This window comes from Physella acuta, unplaced genomic scaffold (assembly GCF_028476545.2).
Source record: "Physella acuta isolate Inbredline_101_S28 unplaced genomic scaffold, ASM2847654v3 ptg001420l, whole genome shotgun sequence".
NCBI lineage: Eukaryota > Metazoa > Mollusca > Gastropoda > Physidae > Physella > Physella acuta.
In genome coordinates, this window is record NW_026732935.1 from 111,799 (window position 1) to 136,204 (window position 24,406).

General features: G+C 34.2%; 1 protein-coding gene across 1 annotated transcript; it reads left to right on the top strand.

Annotated features, from left to right (window-relative positions):
* The first annotated feature begins 18,694 nt into the window (after positions 1 to 18,694).
* On the top strand, positions 18,695 to 21,360 carry LOC131927572 (uncharacterized). Its single transcript, XM_059283284.1, has 5 exons — positions 18,695 to 18,909; positions 19,211 to 19,319; positions 19,505 to 19,602; positions 20,022 to 20,153; positions 20,312 to 21,360. The coding sequence occupies exons 2-5, from the start codon at positions 19,311 to 19,313 to the stop codon at positions 20,403 to 20,405; spliced, it is 333 nt and encodes a 110-aa protein (XP_059139267.1). The 5' UTR covers positions 18,695 to 18,909; positions 19,211 to 19,310; the 3' UTR covers positions 20,406 to 21,360.
* Positions 21,361 to 24,406: the final 3,046 nt, after the last annotated feature.

The following is a 24,406-nucleotide window of genomic DNA, read 5'->3' on the forward strand; positions in this document are numbered from 1 at the left end:
ATACGAACATCGAAATGAAATAGGTAGATTATAAACATAATGCAAATACACCTTAATTTTGACACCTGGAAAGGGAATTCGAAACCTGTAAATGATAGCGTGCCAAGTCCGATTTTCGTGCTGTCCTTGAGACAAATCTAATGAAGACGAGCATGTAGACGGTGTTGGAAATGACGCCTGTTGGAGATATCCCTACATACAGGATAATGATTGTGAGACAGTATAAACGAGTGTTGTAGAGAGTTCGATATCAAAACGTCACTTGAATCCTCAGAAAAAGGTTTGGACTTCCACTTCATATATCAAACTACTTGTGCTACCCATACATACATACATACAGACATACAGACATACACACATACATACATACATATATATATATATATATATATATATATATATATATATATATATATATATATATATATATATACATTATTTTCAAATGTTGTATTGTAATATATTAAATAAATTTGAATCCAGAATCTATCAGAATCTACCTGTTACCTGTTCTGTTTCTGTGTAGCACATTCATCGTGTTTCTCACTCGTTTATGTATGAAGGTATCAGTACAATATAGATAGAAACGAGAGTAGAAAACGACTCTATTAATACATATTTTGATCATGTTATTGACTTCTTTTGCAGTTTATTATAATAAAAGTTGATTTCTTTGTTTAAAATAATTCTAAAAACCGTTTTTAATAAAAATCAGGATTTACAAATGAAATGCATATTGATACAGTAAAATTTTTAAAAAAATTAATACTCTGTTAAGAGGTGGCAATTTAAAATCACAATTTACGTTACAAGCAGTGAAAATCGCCTGAAGCAAAAAACCGTTTTTAATAAAAATCTCGATTTACAAATGAAATGCATATTGATCCAGTAAAATTTAAAAAAATTAATACTCTGTTAAGAGGTGGCAATTTAAAATCACAATTTACGTTACAAGCAATGAAAATCGCCTGAAGCAAAAAAAAAACGGAATCGACCAAAGATTTAGAGAGAAAAAAGAAAATTCCATTTCGGGAGTCGATAAAACTAAAATTTAGATTATTGACGTTTGACAGCAATTTTCAAGCTGGAAGAAAATCGAATAAACACTGCGAAATTTATTACATGGAACTCAAAAAATTATACAAAATTAAATAATTACTGTGCCTTTTTACAAAAATTAATGTTTTCGTATCGTTTATTATTACGACAGGAATATAATTAAAAGTAATTGTTTTGTGATTGCTTGCACGGCCAAGTTGAAGCTAAAATAAATTGACTTTAACGACAGACGACACGGGGGCTACTAATTGATGTATTTTGATAAAAAAATGCCAGATAAATATCATCGCTTGTATTAAAACAATATGTTTGATAAGTTCCTATCCACTGTGTTCATAAGGTACTTGAATAAAGTGTTAAATTTATAAGAGAATAAGTGTACGCGTTACATACAGATACATATCTGAGTTTTACAAATACAGTATGACAATTTAAAAAGTGAGCTTTGTTTTTATTCCCGTATGCCATCATATTAAGCAATGTTGTTTTAAGCCATCTGAGTAAATATTTTGCTAATGTGGCACATGAAGGGATAGTGTGGTCAGAAATATTCCCAATCGACGTTTATTTCCCCATAGTGATGAAGGTACCATAAGATGCGAGTGTACACTAGAAATTTCGGTGTATGACTACTACACTCCGGGGACAAACTTTCGATTTGCACCCCCCCCCACTCAGATTTTTTATTTGCACCCCCTCCCTCATACTTTATATATAAACCGAGGGGCTGAGTAGACCCAGTTCTGTTGGGTACGACTCATTCGCTTGGTCTTAGAAGAAATCTTTACTTTTGATTAATCATTAAATAGTTTTTTTATTACGATCAAAATATTGAGTTATTTCTGACAACAAAGAATTACAAATTATTTTTTTTAAATAATAGTCCTCGAAATTAGGCAAGTGAGTTTTTTTGGCTAAATTAAAATAAATATATAAAGAACAATTTATAATTTATATTAACGCGTGTAAAGCTGGTTTAGAACATTCAAAACAACGGTTACAATTCAGTTTGAAAACAATTACTGTTTCTTTCAGTTATTTCATTTGTTCTTTGCAGTTTTTTAGTAAAATTTTATGTGATTTAAACATTTTTATTGATTCTCTTATGAATTTATTTTTTAAACACATTTTCACTGGGAAGCAAGTTAAATAAAATCTTGTAATAAAAGTGTGTGAAAAAAATTGGGTCTTCTGCTACCAAGAGTTAAACCACTGTTATTTATTTTTGGAAAATTTTGATTAACTTTTCTGTGCAACGACTCCAGGTATATCTTGTGTGTGATATTTTGTTTTCTTTTTTTTTGTTTTCCTACAATATTTTGTTCTAAAATAAGTAGTTTCCCTTTCAAACTTGACAGTCTATGGGGCAAGTGAAGTAGAGTTCACTGGTTTCTGTGACCTCGGCATATGTGACTTCGAGATAGTGTGGTCAGCACTATGCCCAGCCGCCTTTACTTTCCCTAACATGTGTTAGGTACCCATCAGATTTGGGTGGACTCAAGGACGATCTACTTGTTCTAAAATAATGTGTCTTAAAATATTTTGCTCTAAAAAATAAAAAAATTGTCCAAATATACTTTGTTCTAAAATAATTTGTCCTAATATAATTTGTTCAAAAATGATGTATCCTATCATATATCTCTCTAAAATAATTTTTCCTAAAAGATTTTGTCTTAAGATAATTTGTCCGTAATACATTGTGTCTGTGTTACGTTTTATCTACAATCATTTTTCTTGAGATCGAGCCATGCAACAATAATTAAAAGCCATTTAGTGTAAATTATTATAGTCTTCAATAATGAAATATTTAAAAAATGAAAAATTGTTCATTTGTTTCGTTTACAGGGTGTACTGACTGATACCAATTCTTACAGCTACTAATTTGTTTTGATTAGTAAGTAGCCATAGTTAACATTTTAGCTTAACAACCTTATAATCATCTTTTGTGTTAGAATTGTAATTTTAACTTCTAGAATTTATTCTTTCTTTTAGGATTGATGATTAATAATTCAAGAATTCGCTCTTCAAGTGTACTGTGAGCTAGATAATTTCCCAATAGATACAAAAACAATGGTTGACTACGCCTCCAAAGATCTCGACGAGGAATCCAGAAAATTCGTTGCTGAGACAAAAGAATTCCTGATATCGGAATCCCTGCGACTGGAACTAATGCTTGGATTAAGTACGATCCTCCACGGGGTGATATCTCTAGCAGGCGTCTTGTCCAACAGCGTCAATGTGCTCGTCTTCACTAGACTAGGTCTCAAGGACAGCATGAGTGTTGGACTTTGGGCGTTATCGTTTACAGATCTCGTGGTGTCGGTGTTACAACTAGCGGGGTGTGTGTCTTACCTCGTGGCTTACCTTTACCCAGACGCCCCAGTCGACCCATGGTCAATGGGATACTTTGTATTAGGCTGGGCAATGTATATTGTATATTTAGCTTCCTGTTGGATAACTACGCTCATCGCAATAGAAAGATGCTTTTGTGTTGCCCAACCGTTTCGTGTTAAGCAGGTATTCACGAAATCAAGATGTATTGTTTTGATAGTATTAGTCTACATAATCCATGCTGGTGTAATTATTCCTATTTATGTATTTGAACCTTTGACTCTATCGACATTCGGTAAAATAAACCAAAATGGCTCCCTAGTTTACGTACTGCAATATCAGATGATTTACACGGAACAAGGAGGGCAATGGGAAATGATTATAGACATAGTCGCTGGCGTTATTCTGTCTGTGCCATCACAAGTGTTGATAGTACTCTGTAGTTTCTGGATGGTATTTTCTCTCAAAACGACTTCAAGAGTCCGGAAATATTCAGCTGCTCAAGGTAACGAATGTACGGACACTCTTTCAGGCCGAGAAAGACGCCTCGTCAAAGTCGTGATTCAACTTGCAATTATCCATACAGTTTGTAACGTTCCCAGACTTACAAGCACGGGAGTGTATCTCCTATTGCCTGGTATACTTTTAGGCGCCTACGTCAACCTGTCGACTTTGATGTGGGAGCTGTCCTTTATCTTTAGCTCCATTTGTTGTGCCAGTAATATTTTTGTTTACTTAACGCTCAACTCTACATTTAGACAACAGTTTTATCATGAATTGCACATTCATATTTAAAAAATTGACATAATAAATTAAATTGGAAATATTATTAATATAACTATCCCTCTACCTATCCCTAATAACATCAACCACCATATTTGTATCGCTATTCATATCCATTTAAATTAATTATCCATATTAGGTTTAGATCGAACCAGTATTTCATTTTAAAATGCTTATTAAATATATTTCGTTATTTATTTCTGTATAAAAAAAAGTTATTTAGAAATATCTTATCACAAAAACATTTTTTAAAGACGTGTATGCCTCGTAGTGATTTCGCGCAATATTTGGTGAAGCGTTTCCACCTTCTCATAGTAGGAGTTAAGAGGAAGTACGTTAATAATGCCGTCTCATTTTTAAATATATATATATATATATATATATATATATATATATATATATATATATATATATATATATATATATATATATATATATATATATATATATATATATATATATATATATATATATATATATAAAGCAAAGTGGTCGGTTGCCTGATCGGGTATTTCCCGGCGCCGCAGGTGCTTTCAAATTGGTGCCGGTCGGCCGCAAAGTCTACAATGAGGGGTTCAAAACTGACCTCGACTGACAGGCACCTTATAAGAGCTATATAGAAAAAAATCTTTTACCGAACGATCCCCGTCAATATTTTCTGAGTTGGTAGAAAAAAACTGAGGGTTGTTAGAAAAAAAAACGCTATATCTGGGAATAATCTGTAAAAATGCTCAAAAATGACCAGTCGTATTTTCTTATAAAATCTTTGTAATTTGTTTGAAAAATAGAAGGTAATTGCAGCACAGATTTTGGAGTTTTTACCGTCGGTATATCAGGCTAATTTTTTACATGCTCCTATGTAAACGAATAGGTCGTATGGAAAAAAATTTGATCAGACTGTAAGTTCTCGATGAGGGCTAAAAAATGAACGCGATTGAAATTCTCCTTATATGTGATGTGTCAGTATTTGTCCAGATGCCGTATTTTCTTATTTAAACAAAACATAAAATCCAAAAGTACAGCATTCGTTTAAATAAGAATTTTTTTTTATAAATTAAATTATGTATCTTAATCAAATTGTTAAAACGAATAGCGAAAGCCAATTTAATAAAATATTGGAGTTAAACTTTTAAGATAGCCTTTGCAATTTTAATCACTTTGCACGTAATAAGTTTGCGAAGCTAGACAGAATGCCTATTAATAGATATTTTAACTAAAAACCTTTAGTAATTTTACAATCCTATTAAAATCATTATATTCTATAAACTTTTTACCTACCCTATGTAAAGTCCAAACCAATCTAGAAGTCGCATCCCAACAATCACTGTTATTTATTTGATCGCAAAGTAAAGTTTAGAGCTCATTCTTGTATTGTTTAAGATCCGGTCGATATGTTTGTGGTGGGTTATCTATGTGTAGCGTTCATCAATCTATCAATGGTCATTATTTGTATCTAATTTATCAATTATATTTACTGTTTAGTGTTCATTAATGTTACTAAATAAAGTTTAAAAAAATCATGAGTGAATCTCTTGTTTAATTTCCCCCTCTACTACAACTCCAACCTGCCCACACAAACAGCTTCACAACAACCCCCCCCCCCCGCCACACCCACACGCCATCCACACAAAATCCACAGCTTACTACCTCTGCTAGATCTTACTCACCCATGCTCCCCCCTCACCCAACATCCTCCCTATTCCCTACCATCCCCATAAACATACTCCACAACAGTAAATAATAACATCCTCTATTCACAAAGTTTTCAGTTTAAACGTTATCCTAGATGTTAGCAGGAGTGAGAATTAAAGGCGTTGCTTAGAACTTACAAAACTATACAGTCGGGGATATGTGTTACGCGGTTGCTGATGTAAGCAGTACTACTCTAGGCTTCACTGATTTAGGTGTAACTGATGAAAGCTTCCCTGATGTAAGCAATATAATTAGAACAAAAGATGTATACCACTATCTTTTGACAACTTAGATAAAAGTATACATTTTGACCATAACGGGGCTTTGACCATAGGGGGTTTGACCACAGGTGTTTTCTCAGCAGAGGGTCTTTGATCACAGATGGTTTGTCAATGGGTGTTTCATCACAAGCGCTGTGTCCGCCTTTGACCACAGGTGTTTTATCCATATAAGGTCTTTGTTCACATGTGTTATGTCTATATAGGGTCTCTGATCACAGATGGTTTGTCCAAAAGCTGGCGTTTGATTACAAGCGCTTCGTCCATATATGGTAAGAATTAATTATAAAAGCTGTGTAATTATATTTTGAATTGCGGCATGATGTAATAATATGTTAATTAATCATGTATAAATACAAGTCATCTAAACCATACAAGTATCACTTCTTTGACTATACTGTTGGCATGTATTTTTATCCTTTGTTATTCTTTATTTTTATGTATTTTCAAGTACATCTACATTATTTATTTGTGAAACTTTTTAATATGTCGGATTATTTGTGTTCGATTTACATTTAAAATAAATTCTATGAGGCATAGCACCAGCCTTTATGTGGAGACTAAAATATCGTTCTTGACTTTTTTTTTTAGTACATGTTAATTTCTATTAATGGACTCTAAGGAAACATGTATAAAATCGTATTAATTATACCATAAATTTAAATTCAAATAACAGTTTCTAATTTCTATTTTAAAATCTATACATTATGGTTAACTTCTCTCTGTGGCCCGCGGTGGTCAAAGCCACTACGGTCAACCCCCTATGCTCAAAGCTCCGCTGTGGTCAAACCCCCTATGACGACACACTGTCTCTACCCCCCCCCCCCCCTCGTCACTAGTTGTCACAAAAGTCTGACCCCCCCCCCAGGCGTGTGACGTCATTAATGGGCGACCACCTTAAAAAGGGATATTCTTAAACTATATAGACACTACAAACAAGATAATAGGTATGCTTTATTTAACAAAATACCAAAAAAATGTTGCTCGAACGGGCCCATAACTGCAGAGCTTGTTGTAGTCCCAACTTTTAGCGGCGATTTAACTATGGTAGAATTTGTCCCATCACCCGTGAGTTCACTTTTAATATTTATTAAAACTACTCGTTAGATCTCGTTACCATAGCAACAAGTCTCCATTGGGGGAACTTGGAAAATTGAGCTTCTACTTTTGCAGATATAACAATAGTGTTATATGTTATGATGGGTGGGAATTTACAAATACAGCTGGTTTGAAAAAAAATATTCACAAATAAAACAGACACCTCATAACATTTTGTTCTGTATTCTGTAATGATAATACTAAGTGGTTTGTTTTGACGTGTTTTTTTTCCCGAAGGAGAAAAAAAGGAAAGGGCGGAGACGGGTCTCTGTTTATATTTTCTAAATACAATTTAAGCGTGGATGAGGCGGCATAGCCCAGCGGTAGAGAACTAGAATGCGAATCCGCAAGTCATGAGTTTGAATCTGAGTTCTAGTCAGTACAACGTCTCCGGGTCCATCCAGCTCTGAAGGTACCAAACTTATGTTAGTGAAAACAAAGGCGGCTGGGCATAGTGCTGACCATACTATTTCTTCATATATCTTTGGCACGAAAGTATAATAATGAATTAGCGAAAATGCATTAAGTAGTATTCTACGCATAAAAAGGGTGGGCAAAGTGGAGGGTAGGGGGTGGGAAAAGTGGATGGTGGAGGGGTTGGGTAAAGTAGAGGAGTGGGGGCGTGCAAGGTGGAGGATAGAGGGATTGGGTAAAGTAGAGTGGAATGGTAGGGGGTGGGCAAGGTAGGCGGGGGGTTTAAACGGGTTGGGCAAAGTTGGGGCTAAAGGGGCTGGGCAATGTGAAGGGATAAAAAGGGTGGACAAAGGGGATGGGTACAGGGGCTGGGAAAAGTGGGGTCAAAAGGGGTTGGACATAGTGGAAGGTAAAGGGGTTGGGCGAAGTGGATGGGTAGGGACGTGGGCAAAGTAGGGGTAAAGGTGTTGGGAAAGGTAGAATGTTGAGAGGATGGGCAAAGTGGAGGGGTAAAAAGAGTGGGAAAAGTTAATGGGTAGAGGGGTGGGAAAAGTGTTGGTAAAGGGGTTCGGCAAATTGGAGGCATAGGGGTTTGGCAATCTGGGGGTAAAAGGGTTAGGTAGAGGAAACGTAGAGGGGTGGGGGATGGATAAAGTGGGGGTAAAGATGTTGAGCTAAGTGGAGGGTAGAGAGATTTGGTAAAGTGAAGGGCTAATCATGGTTGGCAAAGTGGAGGGATAGGGGAGTGGGAAAGGTGGAGGGTTAACGGATTGGGCAAGGTGGAGGGTAGAGAGATGAGGAACAACAGAATGGAATAGCAAAGTTAAATGACATTGTGGCTAAGATTGGGTGACTAGAAGGTGGGTAATGGGGCAAAGATTGGGTAAGCAGAAGGGGTATGGGCAGTTCGTGGATGGGGTTTAGGTAGTCATTTGTAAGGGCAGATAGGGAGAATGTGTAGTGCGTGGGTGGTTAAATGGGGAAAGGCAGGGAAGATCAGAGTTTGGAGACAGAGGGGGATAGGCTACATGGAAACGTACACGAAAGATACACGTACATAACAATATGTACTTACAGTTACAGGTGCGCACACAAGTCTTTTTTTGTATACCGGAACCAGGCTTACATCTGCGTAAATTGTCAGCCCTATTGGTTAATCGTGTCACTGGCCAGATGTGCAGGAAACAGTTTCAGTAAAATCGGTTAACATATTCAGCCTTCGTGTCACTATGACCCTACGCCTGTTATGTCATATTGACATTGTTACCATTAATGTGTTGGATATTTTAAAACCAACGTTTAACGCTTGGCCAAACATGCGTGCCGCAGCTGCTACGTGTTTTCTCTTATAGCTCATTTCTCTTTTCTCTTATAGAATGGTCTATTTTAGGTACAATATTGTATGTATATATATATATATATATATATATATATATATATATATATATATATATATATATATATATATATATATATATATATATATATATATATATATACTAGGCATACTGCCTAGCTTCGCTTAGGTTTTCAAAAAAATTGTGGAATTGAATAATTAATTAATAGGTGATTGGCTGCTATCTTAAATGCTTAGGGCCTAAATTTATACAGTGGAGTAAATTCATACTACCCAAATATTGATGGAATATTCGCAAACTTATTACTCGCACGGTTATTAGAACTGCAAGGGGTTTCTCAATAGTATCAATCAAATATTATAATAAATTACTTTCGCAATTAATTTTTACAATTTCAGTACAATGCAAAACTTAATTTATAACAAAATATTTATTTAAAACAATGCTATACTCTATGATTTTTGTTTTTTTTCTTGAAAAGAGAATACAAAATTTTTAAAAATTATTACATTAAAAAGTTACTTCCCCTGTTCATAGACCAAATGACCAAATCTCGTATAATGAGAATTTCACTCGCGGTCACTTTTTAGCCCTCTTCGAGGGCTTTGAGTGAAACCGACAGTTTTCTCTAAAGGTCAATCCATTTACCTAAGAGCATGCAAAAAGTTAGCCAGATGTAAAGACGGTAAGTGCCCTAAAATCCGTTTTGAAATCACCCTCTGTTTTTCCCATAAAATACAAAGATTATATAGGGTAATACGACTGGTCAGTTTTGACCCATTTAACGAATTTTCCCGGACATGGCAAGTTTTTTGTGACACCCCAAGGCGTTCTCCTACCACCTCACAAAATTTCAAGGGGGGTCGTCGGAGGAATTTTTTTTCGTAATAGAGCTCATATAAAGAGAATTTCACTTGCGGTCAATTTTAGCCCTCGTCGAGGGCTTTGAGTGAAACCGACAGTTTTCCCTAAAGGTCAAGCCATTTACCTAAGAGCATGCAAAACATTAGCCAGATGTAAAGACGGTAAGTGCCCTAAAATCCGTTTTGAAATCACCCTCTGTTTTTCCCATAAAATACAAAGATTATTAGGGAAATACGACTGGTCAGTTTTGACCCATTTAACGAACTTTCCCGGACATGGCGAGTTTTTTGTGACACCCCGAGGCGTTCTCCTACCACCTCACAAAATTTTAAGTGGGGTCGTCGGAGGAAATTTTTTTTCGTAATATAGCCCATATAAGGCGCCGGTCAGTCGAGGTCAGTTTTGACCCCCTCCTTGTAGACGTTTCGGCCAACCGTCACCGGCCCTCGTGTTCTATTGCCCCAAGGCACCATCGTGCCAAATTTGACGCACCTGCGGCGCCATGAAGTGCCCTATCGGGCACCTGACCACTTTGCTTTATATGTATATATATATATATATATATATATATATATATATATATATATATATATATATATATATATATATATATATATATATATATATATATATATATATATATATATATATATATATATATATATATATATATATATATATATATATATATATATATATATATATATATATATATATATATATATATATATATATAATTTAATCCCTTATGTTTCATGCTTATCTGAGTGTAAGACGTTAGCAACATTTACCCCCACCCGGTCATTAACCTTCAGATCAATTATTTCCTCTCAATTACCACACTATGTAATTACCGCACCACACAATACATATAATACCAGCACCTATCCCTCTTTTTCCCCATAACCATCTCAAAATCCTTATCCCTTTTGCTAAGGAACATCATATGTTTATCTTTAATCTTTACTACGAGCCGACCCGCGGCGTATCATACGCCGCTATATTTAGTTGTTTATTTTCTACTTTTTAGTAATTCATAATTTGTGAATTCGACTGTACCAATGCTGACACTGAAAATATTTGCTTTAAAACACTATCAGTAGCTCGTTAAGGACGAAAACTCCGCCCCCCCCTTTCCCCAACCCCTACCCCCCAGTGAAAGCAGCCTCCTCTTAGTTACCTCCCCTAAGTTTACAATCATTTCAAACTAAGTTATCTGCCCCTAAAAGCCGTCACTAAACCCGGCTCTACGATTGTAAACATTTAGCGTGAACAACAGCTCACCAGACCATGTAGGGGTGGGGGTGTTAGGGAGCGCGCTTAGAGCTTGGTGCTTTCTATCGTCTGCAAGAAGATAATTATATAGATAGATATCCTATAACCACCACTACCCTTACCGTAGCAGTTACCGTTCTCTTTGCCGTTACCGTTATCGTCCTCGTCACGGTGTTCTACAGCAGTATTTGAGTCGAGATAATGTCCTGAAAATTTAGGTAACAAAGTGTAGGGGGAGGGGGTTTGTAATAGAATTTAAAGTAATTACGTTGGTAAAAATTACCCCTTCCCCTAACGTTAGGGGAGTAATGTCAAGATCTTTTTTAAGCATCTTCTACTGCTGTAACGTTACGTAACATCGCCTTAGGTCGCAACACCACTTCTTAATTGTTTGTTTTTGCACGCCCCCAATCCCACACTGTGTGTGTGCGTGCGCGTGTGCGCAAGAACTATCTCCTTCCAAATATAAAGTTTTTGCCGCATCTGCAAGTGGTCGAACTTATTCAAGCACTTAAATAATGTAAAGAATTGTAAGGCCGCGGTCAGTCTAGGTCAGTTTTAGGTCACTTCAAACTCGATTATTGAGATGGCTCTCATTTTAACAAGCTTTTATTTAACTCAATTCCTCTGTCGACAGTCTGTCTGTCTAGATCGAAACGCCGGAGCGAAAATTCGGACACTTCTACTTGAACGATACGGTTCACACTTGGCACATGGGTCAAGACATGAAAACAATGCAATCTGAAATTAAATTTGACTTAATTGGATGCCTAATTAATTTTTTATGAATTAATTAAAATTTGGACCGAATTAGTAGGCATGTCTATCCAACCACACCACACGCGTCATCACGTTCTATAGCTGCGCCATCACGTTCAATGGCTGCGCCATCACATTCAATAGCCGTGCAAAGGTTTTTAGTCATGTAACTCTATTGTAAATAAAACATGTAAAGTACTGAAAAAAAAATCATAAAAAACGTTTTAATAACAAGCTTTTATGTAATAAAGCACTAAAAGTAGAAAATAAATTATAGACTACTATTTAAATAACTATTAAAAAAGCGTGGGCCACTTTAGTATCTATTGGATACCTGTACTAATGTTAAGGAAGACACCCACGCTTTTCTTTATAGTTATTTAAATAGTAGTCTATAATTTATTTTCTACTTTTTAGTGCATTATTACATAAAAGCTTGTTATTAAAACGTTTTTATGCATTTTTTAGGTTAAAGTGAGAGCGAACAGCTAACTTTGACAAGAGCAATTTTCCTGCAGCGTACCAGCAAGTAGCCAATCTATTATGTGTGAGAAACAAACAAAGAAATAAAATAAACTAGTCCTACTTTGCTTTTATATGTATATATTTAGGTCTATATGGCTCTATATTTAGTTACTTGTAAAGGTTGAGATATGCCATATGTCAACTGCAGTGGGGGGGGGGGGGATAAGGATGGGGGAAATTACAACTCTCTGTAAAAAAAAAATTAACTGTCATATTACGACTGTTACTTATTTAAATCTATTTCTGAATCAGTATATATGTATAATTGTTTATTTATTTTAGAACAGTCATCTAAAAACTGACACTATGTTCACTCTGATTTGGTTCCCCCCCCCCCCCCCCCCTTCCCCCACTTCAACACATAAAACATGAAAGACCTTAATTGTGTAGAGCGACATTAATGTCACACCTAGGTATACGCTGGGTATAGGATAATTGACCTAAAGTGACCGGACTTTTGTGAATGAAGTTAAAACACCCCCCCCCCAAACCCATCGAACTGATCTGTTATGAACATTTGGGAAAACGCGTAATGAGGAACCAAAGTACCATGCCGACAAAATCATAGCTTTCGAAATAGGTAAAACTCTGTAAAAATATTTTTGCAATTTCTATTAAAGAGATGTTTGATCAATACAGTGATCTAACCCATACCATATCATTAGTTAAAACGTGATCTTTAAAGAAAACAATAAACAGTAGCTAATTAAAAATATGAATGATCTGTACTATAAGACCAAAGTTTTAGTTATATATATATATATATATTTTTTTTTTTTTTAGTTATATATAAGCAATTATTCAGAATGTTAAACATATTAGATTTAGTTTTTCTAATAGATTCAAACTCTGATTTTAAAAAACTTTCATTATGCTGTAATATTTTAGTATTTATGATGACACTATATTTAATATATTTAATGCCTATTGTAGACAACATATTTTTGTAAAATCTAATATTGTTAAGCTACTATGTTACTTGTTATAGTAATTATTGATCCTATTTAACATGTTCAATTACTTTTGTAGAAATATACATATTTATATTAAGAAAGTGATTATTTCCCCTAGTTCGTTTGTCATAATTAATATTCTAGGAATCATTATGTCAAATCGTTTTTTTACAAGGATTACAAAACATATTTTGTTGCGTTCATTGTTTTTATTGTCTTGTTTTTATAATTTCTTTGTAAATTTGTGTAGACTGAAAACTTGTTTTGTTTTGTCGGCCTACATTGTGTGTTTTTTCTTATATCTTCAGAGTACTCCTTTTAATTTATTTTACATCATAGCGAAGCAATAACATACAGCAAGTGTATATATATATATATATATATATATATATATATATATATATATATATATATATATATATATATATATATATATATATATATATATATATATATATATATATATATAGTATATATATATATATATATATATATATATATATATATATATATATATATATATATATATATATATATATATATATATATATATATATATATATATATATATATATTTATATACATATATACGTCACCGCCAATGTGAATCGTTTTTAAATGTACCAACTTAAGAACACAACAAAACTAAACACAAGCACAAAAGAAACACCAGCACAAACACAACACAAACACAACACAACACAAACACAAAACAAAACAACATAACACAAAAACAACACAACACAACACAACACAACACAAACACAACACAAACGCAACACAAACACAACACAAGCAAAACAGAAACTCAACTCAAACACAACACAAACACAAACGCAACACAAACGCAACACAAACACAACACAAACACAACACAACACAAACACAACACAACACAAACACAACACAAACGCAACACAAACACAACACAAGCAAAACAGAAACTCAACTCAAACACAACACAAACACAAACGCAACACAAACGCAACACAAACACAACACAAACACAACACAACACAAACACAACACAAACACAACACAAACACAACACAGACACAACACAAACACAACACAAACACAACACAAACACAACACAAACACAACAAAAACACAACACAAACACAAACACAAACACAAACACAACACAAACACAACACAAACACAAACACAACACAACACAAACACAAAAACAACATAAACACAACATAAACCAACAAAAACACAAACACAACACAACATATACACAACACAAACACAAACCAGGACGGCTAGTAGTATATAAAATGGAATATCTTCTTGTAGTTTGGTGCAGGTGTATATAAAAGATTTTTCTAATGCGACCAACAAAATAGAATTCCCATCCGTGCTAAAAAGGACAGACGAAAACGAATACGCAAAAAAGACATAATTAATAACCTGCGGGAATTCCCGTTCCCGAATAAAGAGGTCTTTTGTTACTTCAACTGGCTTTGATTAAAAATAATAATAAGCAAACAGTACGTTCAGTGTATAAAATAAATAAAAGGCAGTATTTAAAATACTTACAAAAGTACACTTGATCAATCCCCGCTAACTATGTATTTTTTTCCCAACACCAAAACAAAGTAATAAAAAGTATATTCCCCCCCCCCCCATCCATAACTCCTGAGGTCGTAGAAATACCCGCGATGGTCACTTTACAGTAGGCGTTATCTTCGGGAAAATTCCTGAACGGCTTTAGTACTGAACGGTTCAAATTCCCTATATAAACATTACTAATTTGGTGAAATACGATTATTATTTTCAGAACAATTTATCTGAACTTTGGCTCTGAACATCTGGCTCATTTTTTTTATAGAGCTGTAAAAATGAATCGGCCTTTTTGATAAATTATCGTTCAGCCTATTCTCGCACGGCGAGTGCTAAAAATAGACCACTAGTGAAATTCTCCTTACATAAGCTATATATATAAAAAAATTGCCGAACTTTCCCCCGATATTTTGTGATGTCGTTGACCTTTTCTGGAGGGGACCAAAAACCTTATTCCCGTTAGAAAAAAACATTATGGTCGTCAAATTTTTCCAGATGCCGTATTTTCTTATGTAAGCATAGAAACTGTTTTTGAAAAAATGTAAACAAAAACTACGTCATTCATACACTTACAAGGGAAGTAGCTTATTAAAATATATTTATCAAATAATTTTATACTTTTTTAAACACAAACAGAAAAAGACGGAGAATTGCATTCATTTCAGTAAAATCTGTGTTATAAATTAATAAATGTATACTAATAAAATTATAGAAATTAATTTTAAAAGTCAATGTGTAATATAAAATTTGAGTTATACTATTCATGGAACCTCTGTAGTTCGAATTAACTTTTTTTAAATTCTTAATAAAGGGACATTACAATCTTTAACTGTTTGATTTGGCCTGTGATTCTATGTATTTCTATTAGAAATATTGTGTGTGTGTGTGTGTGTGTTTTAATCACATTTTATACATTGTAAGTACTTTTTCCTTTTTTTTTTTAAAATTTCTTTTTTGTGTTCCAAACTCCGGGTGGGCCTCACGCACAACTATGTAAGAAAAATTCATTAAACGGCTATTCTTGCCTAAGTTTGGCTTGGCAGGACTTGTGCCAAAAACTGTAGATATTTTTTATAGAAGAGGGCTTTGCTTTGGCTACCATAACAGCTGACGAACTAAAAAGAGAGGTATGTATGTTATGTAGCCTATCTTTAGCTAAACTTGAAGGTCTGTATAACTACGGGACACTGCGTAAATGGTATGTCACCAATAGATTTAAGGAATTATATGAGAAAATGCACCAAAAAGAATTTCACAGATATTTGCCCCCTGGGGTAACATCCAGATACATAGTACAGAAAATATCAATAACCCACGCGGATAAATCTGGTCAAAGGGGCATGCTGAAATGGCTGCCTTCCAAGACAAGCAACGATGATAGAATGGCAATTCTAAAATCTATAAGCAGACAGGACTCTACACCAAAATTTAAGAGAATAGACCAGGGGTCTCCAAACTTCAGTCCGAGGGCCGCATTAACTATCAAATTTCTGTTCGGGGGCCAGTTTCTTCCAGGCATGTCTTTGATTTTTCTGAGCAAAGTTCCTCAGCCATCACCAACAAACGTTTTCTCCGTGGACAAAAAGTTCTCCGCGGGCCGGACGAGAGGACCTCGCGGGCCGCATCCGGCCCGCGGGCCGTAGTTTGGAGACCCCTGGAATAGACCAATCAGCATTGGGACAGCTATGATATTGACGGAGAAAGACAAAATAAAATGCTTAGAGAAGCAAGGCGTAGAGAGGTAGAAGATGCCTTTGGAATAGATGTCCAAACTGAAACACATCATACTACTGCAACATCACAACAAGTTAACGAGAGCGTAACAGAAACCACCGTAGACGCCAAGCATGGAGACAATAGCGACAAGATAATTCCAGAGTAAAAGATGGGGATCAAGAAAAAATGCTAAAATAAATTTGAAAAACAGCTCACAAAGTCCTATATCAGCAACAAATGTATCAGATCAACTGTCATATAGTCAAGGAATAAGTTCAAATAAAAAACAATTACCCACAGTAATTACCCACGTCACAATGGGATAGAAAACCAGCGGCTGGAAAGTTTGGCGTTAAAAGACCACCACCATCCAGCCCTCCAGAAACAGATGTTCGAAAGATAACCTCAAACAGTACACGCTAATTCTTGCAAAATTGAACATCAGGGGGGGGGCAAGGGACAAAACACATTACATAAACAACAAAATAAATATCCAAAAAATTGACATTTTACTTTTACAGGAAACTAACATTGGAACTACAGAAGAAGCAAACAAACTAGATGCATACATCGTTATCAATAACTCACTGCACAGTACTGGTTTCAACTGCAGAGGAACCAGTATACTTTGTGCATCAGACAAACACAAAATTAAAAGTACATACACGGATAAACAGGGCAGGATAGCCCGGAATATTTAAAAAAAGAAAAAACAATCATCAATATATAAATGTTTTTAAAGTGCACAATCTGAATGGTGGAAAGAGAGACACACCTCACCCCCCCCCCCCTCCGAACACACACACTTCCCCCCACTTAACCAGACTGGTCGATATATCAAGTTAGCGTGCCCTCATCGCCAGGGGTCAAATTAGTGTCAATGAAAAATTTTTGAATGATAGATCAGTATGAGTATTACAGAGACCCTCCTCCCACGGTCGTTTCTATTTCTGTCCATGGGTGGCTGCAATGTGAGCTTTTTACTACGCAGCTAAGTATGGAGCACAGAAAACAAACAGTCAAGAGAAATCAAGTTTGCACAACTTAATTTAGTCTAATTCTTAGGCCATTTTATTTTCTCGATTTAATTACTATATATGCAATTGATGTTCATGTTTTTTGATGCTGTGTAAAACTTTTTAACAAATTATTATTACTTTTTATAATGTTTAAAACAAATGAATTTTTTTAAAAGTTTGAGGACTGCTATAGATATAGAAGTTTGAACGTTTGCTTTGATGTGTCTCATTGTAATAACATAACTTTTCCGTTTGCTTAAAATTTGTATCATTTTAATACTTTGTAATCCCAAATTTATTTCAGCTCTACGTAAAATTCCGAATCCCCACGCCCACCCCCACCACTCAGCCCACCACGCCAATGGAAAAAAAAACTTGAATCATCATTTAAATACACATTTGCATTTTCATGTTTTTTAATTGATTTTTTTTATATTTAGAAGTTTTGTATTAGATCTATGTATATGTAAACTATTTTAAATGAATGAAAGTCGTCTACAAGTAAGAAAGAAGTATTTCTATTGTAAATCTGAATCAGTCCTCACAAGTCGATGATGACAACTGTGTTACTAAAGCGAACATGCAAGGCAAACTGTCGCTGTAAATTACATGCCTGAGGCGAAAAAAAAGGACAAATATATATTTAGTTTAATGGATTCTACATATACCTGGTAAGTTGCTACCTGTAACTGGTGTAAACCTCTAATAAACGTTTCTACCTATAAAAAAAAAAATAAAAATAAAAATAGCCATATTCTAATTAATTAGGCTTTCATATTCTCAAAAGTTTTTTTTTAAAACCTAAGCGAAGCCAGGCAGTATGCCTAGTATATATATATATATATATATATATATATATATATATATATATATATATATATATATATATATATATATATATATATATATATATATATATATATATAACCTTGATAATACGTTCTTTAAATAATCTAAAATAACAACGAAGAATTATTTTTTTGTTTTAATATAATCATTTCTGGCCGCTCTAACATATTATATCGACCAAATGTCTGAATTTTTGTGTTTAGGTTATAGGTACGGATATCAGCGAGGACAAAGTTGGTGAACTGCCAAAGGATGTAAGGAATTTGGAGACTGCAGTGTCATACGCTGAAGATTTGTACTTTCTGGAATCTGGGTCTGTTGATCTGGTTACCATAGCAACAGGCCTGCACTGGGTGAACCAGGAAAAGTAAGCTGCTACTGTGGCAGACATGTTTGCAGTTGTAAATCTTGTTATAATGGGTGGGAAATTACAAATATTTTACACATAAAACAGAAACCTTCTAAAAAAATTATAGTTTCAATCAGATGTTTTTTCCGATTAAATGTGACTGCTAAAATGTATTTCGGTGAGACAGAGAGGGGGAGGGGGTTTAAAAGTTGAGACGGTATTAAATATATTTCTCTGTACACTTTTTTATGTTTGAATCCAATATAATTTCGCAGTTAAAAAAAATGTAAAACTTTTACGTACATAACAACAATTCCAGATTTTTTGCTGAGGTAAGGCGTGTGTTAAAGCCAGGTGGAACTTTTGCCGCCTACAGCTACTTCTTTGACAAACTATCCAACCACGAGGCAGAAGCGTATATGAAAGATGTAAGTCAATGTAGGCATATCATTATCTAGTAGCTAACTGAGAATGGAAAATCCTTTGATAAACATGAGCATTTTCGATCTGTAGACTCGCTTAAGGCCAAAATAATTATAATTTTGAAAAATGTGTATATGTATTTATTTAAGATTTGAGAATTTCAATTACTTCTTTTTCAAACTATCCTTAGGTGCGACAGAACGTGTTTGGCAAATATTTGACTTCAAGACTAGACATTATAGATAGTAAATATGGGGCAACACAATTTCCATTTATTCAAATTAAAAGGTATATACGTTTATGTATAATGTTCTGATACACAACAATCTACGGCAGTAAACAGTTGTTTATGGTTGAGTGTTTAGTGGTTTATTAACCAATAAAACATTTTCGATTCGGTGAAGATTTTAATGCGTAGAGGCAAAATGTGCAACAGAAAATTGTGCACAGAAAGTACGCGAGGGAATTTATTTTTTGAATCGATAATATAAAGACTTTAACAAACAATGTCCATATTACAATCTAGAATGATCAAACCTTTCCCCTCGAAATGTGAGACAGTCAGAGATTATATTGTTACATGAATTTATTTTTTATTAGCGCAGATTTTATTTTCGCATTTTTCCGGGAAAAGTGTAATTTGTTAGAAAATGACTAAAATAAATGCGTTGTTCTTTTCTATAAATTAAAATTCATTTTGTCCACAGATATGACGGCATTAAGATTACATCAGAGATGCCACTAAAACAATACGTAGGATACATCGCGTCGTATCATGACGTTAACCTGTATTTAAGGGAATTCCCGAAATCAAATATATTGGAGGAAATTGAGAAGTCGTAAGCAATCAGCAAAATTTGTATAGAAAAATCTTAAGTTTTCGGTTTCCGTAAACCAGATAGCTATTCAAAAGTATTGTTTTATAGGTGCACAATATATAAAGATGCTGAATGAGATATCAAATAGTTTTATGGACTATTGTATTTTACATTCACAGTCTGGCTTTGAGATTTGGATACAGTGACACAGAAGACAACATCCGTGTCGGGACGCAGTGGAATGTGTTCATGGTTTTAGGGAGAAACGAGTAACTAAGCTTTTGTTGATTAGTTAGTGATCATTTTTCGATCTTCAAATAGGTGTAAATGGTGTGTTTTTTTTTATTTTTAGTTTAAAGAATCCTAGAAATATAGAGTTTTGTCTGTTGTACTTAAGTATTTTGTGAATCTTAAAAATATTAAAATTATTGATGGTTTGTGGATCTTCAAGTAAAGAAGGTGTAATTTTTCTTTAAAAATGTTGCAACAATACGATTTGTATCTGTTCAATGCATGAGGAATTTCTGATACAACAATTATCATTTTTGACTTCAGTCATTGAAACCACAAATTAAAAAAAAAACATAATAAAAGATCGTCTGAAATTACATAAATTTAACCTAATACTAGACATTTTAACATTTACAACGTCTTGTCAACAAAAAAAATTCACAAAAAACAACTACATATAGCATAAAGAGTAACATTTTTCTTTTTGTGCCCTAAAACAAAAGGCGGCAACCAGAAGAAATTCTTTCCCATTTTGTTGGCCTCCGCGGATTTTTCTGTCTACCAAAATTGGCATGCCGTTGCAACCTACTTCCACGCGTTTGCCGCCACGCCCCAGTTAATAAAATAATATTTGCGGAATAAATAACTAGTATTTTGTGGTCATTATTTTTCCATTTTACTACTACTATATTCAACTATATATTTCTGTTGTCATATTTTGACATAAATATTTATTTGATTACATAACTAGAAAAATAAAATTGTAATATATTATGATATATTGGAAAAATGTATTTTAATTAGGACTTCAAGTGTGTTATTGATCCAAAAATTTGTTTTAATTTTTATTCCTCTTTCAAACAATTAATTTAACTCATAAGATTGCCCAAGAATAGATTTGAAAATAAATACAGTTATTATTTTTTATTGTATTTGCTTTAGTTAAATCATTAATATCATTAAATCGATCAAAATCTCAAAGTAAAAAAAAAATGTATTCACCCTGATTAATATATAATAACAAAGCATTAAAACTTTAAACAATTCTGTGGGTTTAAATTTTTTTCTTTAATTGGTGAAAAATCAACCTATCTAAAGACTCGACTAGTTTTTAGAACAAATGATGTGTAAAAAAATATTTCATTTTTATCATACGCTTAGATAATTTAAATAAAACGGAAGATCTGCACTAATCTGTTTTCAGCAATCGAAAATAGCGTAAAGTAATACTTTCGTTCCCCCGAAATGTTTTCAAATTTGATAAATGCCAAAGAATAATTTTAGGCAAATATCTAAATTTTCGGTATTTTATAACATAGAAATAGAGGCAATCCAAATATAAGATATTGCACTTATATACACACTACATGGAACATTACTCAAGTTATAGTCTACACATGAAAATAGAGTAAAATAAAAGTTGATAATATACTAAAAAAAATTATATAATACCTAGTAGGCATGAAATTTCGACAATCTATGTGAAACGGTACAGAAGTTATCATGTCTGCAGACAGACAGAAACACACACGGACAAATTTACAAAAAAAACCCACAGATTTTCCGACTTAATTACGAGTGAAAACCGAGATTTTAATAAATCTGGATTAAGCATTTTTTCTCGATTTAAATAAGTCCCCATTAATTAGTTTATGATTTACTTAGGTGTAAAAATGTAAAAAAAGATGCATAAATTTTTTTTAATAACAAGCTGTTAAGTAATAATGAACTTAAAAGGAGAAATTAAATCAATTAAATGTAAACATATAATAATACCCAAGTATTTGAATAACTATTTTTAAAAAGCGTGTGTTCAATATTATCTATTTAATACTTTCCCTAATTATTACGAATTTGTGTTTACAATAGAGTTGTATGACTAAAAACATTGAGCAAAAATAAGCATGAAAATGCGCGTATAATAGTGAGGAATTATAGTAGGTTACAGTACTTAGTGTAGAAAACATTAATGAATTCAACAAAAATTAATTAGGCATACAATTCCGTCAAATTTGATGTCAAATTGCATTGTCAACGGGTCTTAACCTACGCGCCAAGTTTGAAACGAATGAGTCATTTAGAAAAGCTCGAAATATTTAATTCATCAGTTTCGATCTATGACGACCGACAAAATTATGACAGAAAGAGGAAGCTAGTTAAATGAAAGCTTGTAAAAACTGTCAAAATTTTATATGATTCGTGTTCACATTTACAGTACTTTTTATATACTCAGTACAAAATAAACCTGGAGTGATCTCCCCTAAACTTTCTCGAATATTCTTATATAAAACAACAGGGGTTGGGAACTCCAAAATACTCAAAGTTTTTAGAATAGAATAAAATCTCGTAGAAAAAAGAATTGCTCACCAAGTGAACGCCAAATGAATGTGCATAATAGTGCATTAATATTAATATTATTAGTTCTTTATAAATTTACATGCCTTTTTTTGAGAAATCGGAAATAGCGTAAATTAGTACTTCCGGTCAACTGAAATTACTCAAAATTTGCAGGAACGTAGAGAATTAGATTTTTTACTTGCATGTGAAATTTCATTTATCTATCTGAAATAGTACTCAAGTTATAGGCTTTTGAAAAATTCAAAGTAGAAAAAGTACCACTTCCGGTTATCGGAAATCGATCAAAAGTTGATCAGGATCTACGATTTTGATAAAATACTTATTTATTAAATTTCATCAACCTAGCTGTAATGGTACTCAAGTTATCGTGTTTACACACAGACAGACAGACACACATACACACAGACAGACACACAGACATACGGACAAGATTGCAAAATTTTGTTTTTCCGTATCAGTGAGGTGTAAAACGTCGAGAATTGTAAAAATCTCGATTTTTTTTTGCATGATTACAAGACTTTCTTTATATGAGAAAGTAAAAAGTAAAAAGAAGAATTACAAGGGCGGCTATCTTAAAAAGAATAACACAGTTGATGTATTATTAGTCGCCTCCCTTTAAAAGTCTAATTATTTGCTTTTTAATATAAAGCGGTATTTTTTTAAAAATACATTATTTTCAGCGTCGAAAAAAATAGTATTAATATGTTAATTAAGTAATGCGTATATTGTATTTATTCAAGTTTGATGATGCTTAAAACTAAAACTATTATAGTTAAATACCAAAAATTATAAGCATAGACTGTTAAAACCAAAAAAAGCATAAATTTACAAACTGTCTGTCCGTCCGTCCGTCCGTCCGTCCGTCCGTCCGTCCGTCCGTCCGTCCGTCCGTCCGTCCGTCCGTCCGTCCGTCCGTCCGTCCGTCCGTCCGTCCGTCCGTCCGTCCGTCCGTCCGTCCGTCTGTCTGTCTGTCTGTCTGTCTGTCTGTCTGTCTGTCTGTCTGTCTGTCTGTCTGTCTGTCTGTCTGTCTGTCTGTCTGTCTGTCTGTCTGTCTGTCTGTCTGTCTGTCTGTCTGTCTGTCTGTCTGTCTGTCTGTCTGTCTGTCTGTCTGTCTGTCTGTCTGTCTGTCTGTCTGTCTGTCTGTCTGTCTGTCTGTCTGTCTGTCTGTCTGTCTGTCTGTCTGTCTGTCTGTCTGTCTGTCTGTCTGTCTGTCTGTCTGTCTGTCTGTCTGTCTGTCTGTCTGTCTGTCTGTCTGTCTGTCTGTCTGTCTGTCTGTCTGTCTGTCTGTCTGTCTGTCTGTCTGTCTGTCTGTCTGTCTGTCTGTCTGTCTGTCTGTCTGTCTGTCTGTCTGTCTGTCTGTCTGTCTGTCTGTCTGTCTGTCTGTCTGTCTGTCTGTCTGTCTGTCTGTCTGTCTGTCTGTCTGTCTGTCTGTCTGTCTGTCTGTCTGTCTGTCTGTCTGTCTCTCTGTCTGTCTGTCTGTCTCTCTGTCTCTCTGTCTCTCTGTCTCTCTGTCTCTCTGTCTCTCTGTCTGTCTCTCTGTCTGTCTGTCTGTCTCTCTGTCTGTCTCTCTGTCTCTCTGTCTCTCTGTCTCTCTGTCTCTCTGTCTCTGTCTCTCTGTCTCTCTGTCTCTCTGTCTCTCTGTCTCTGTGTCTCTCTGTATCTCTGTCTCTCAGTCTGTCTCTCTG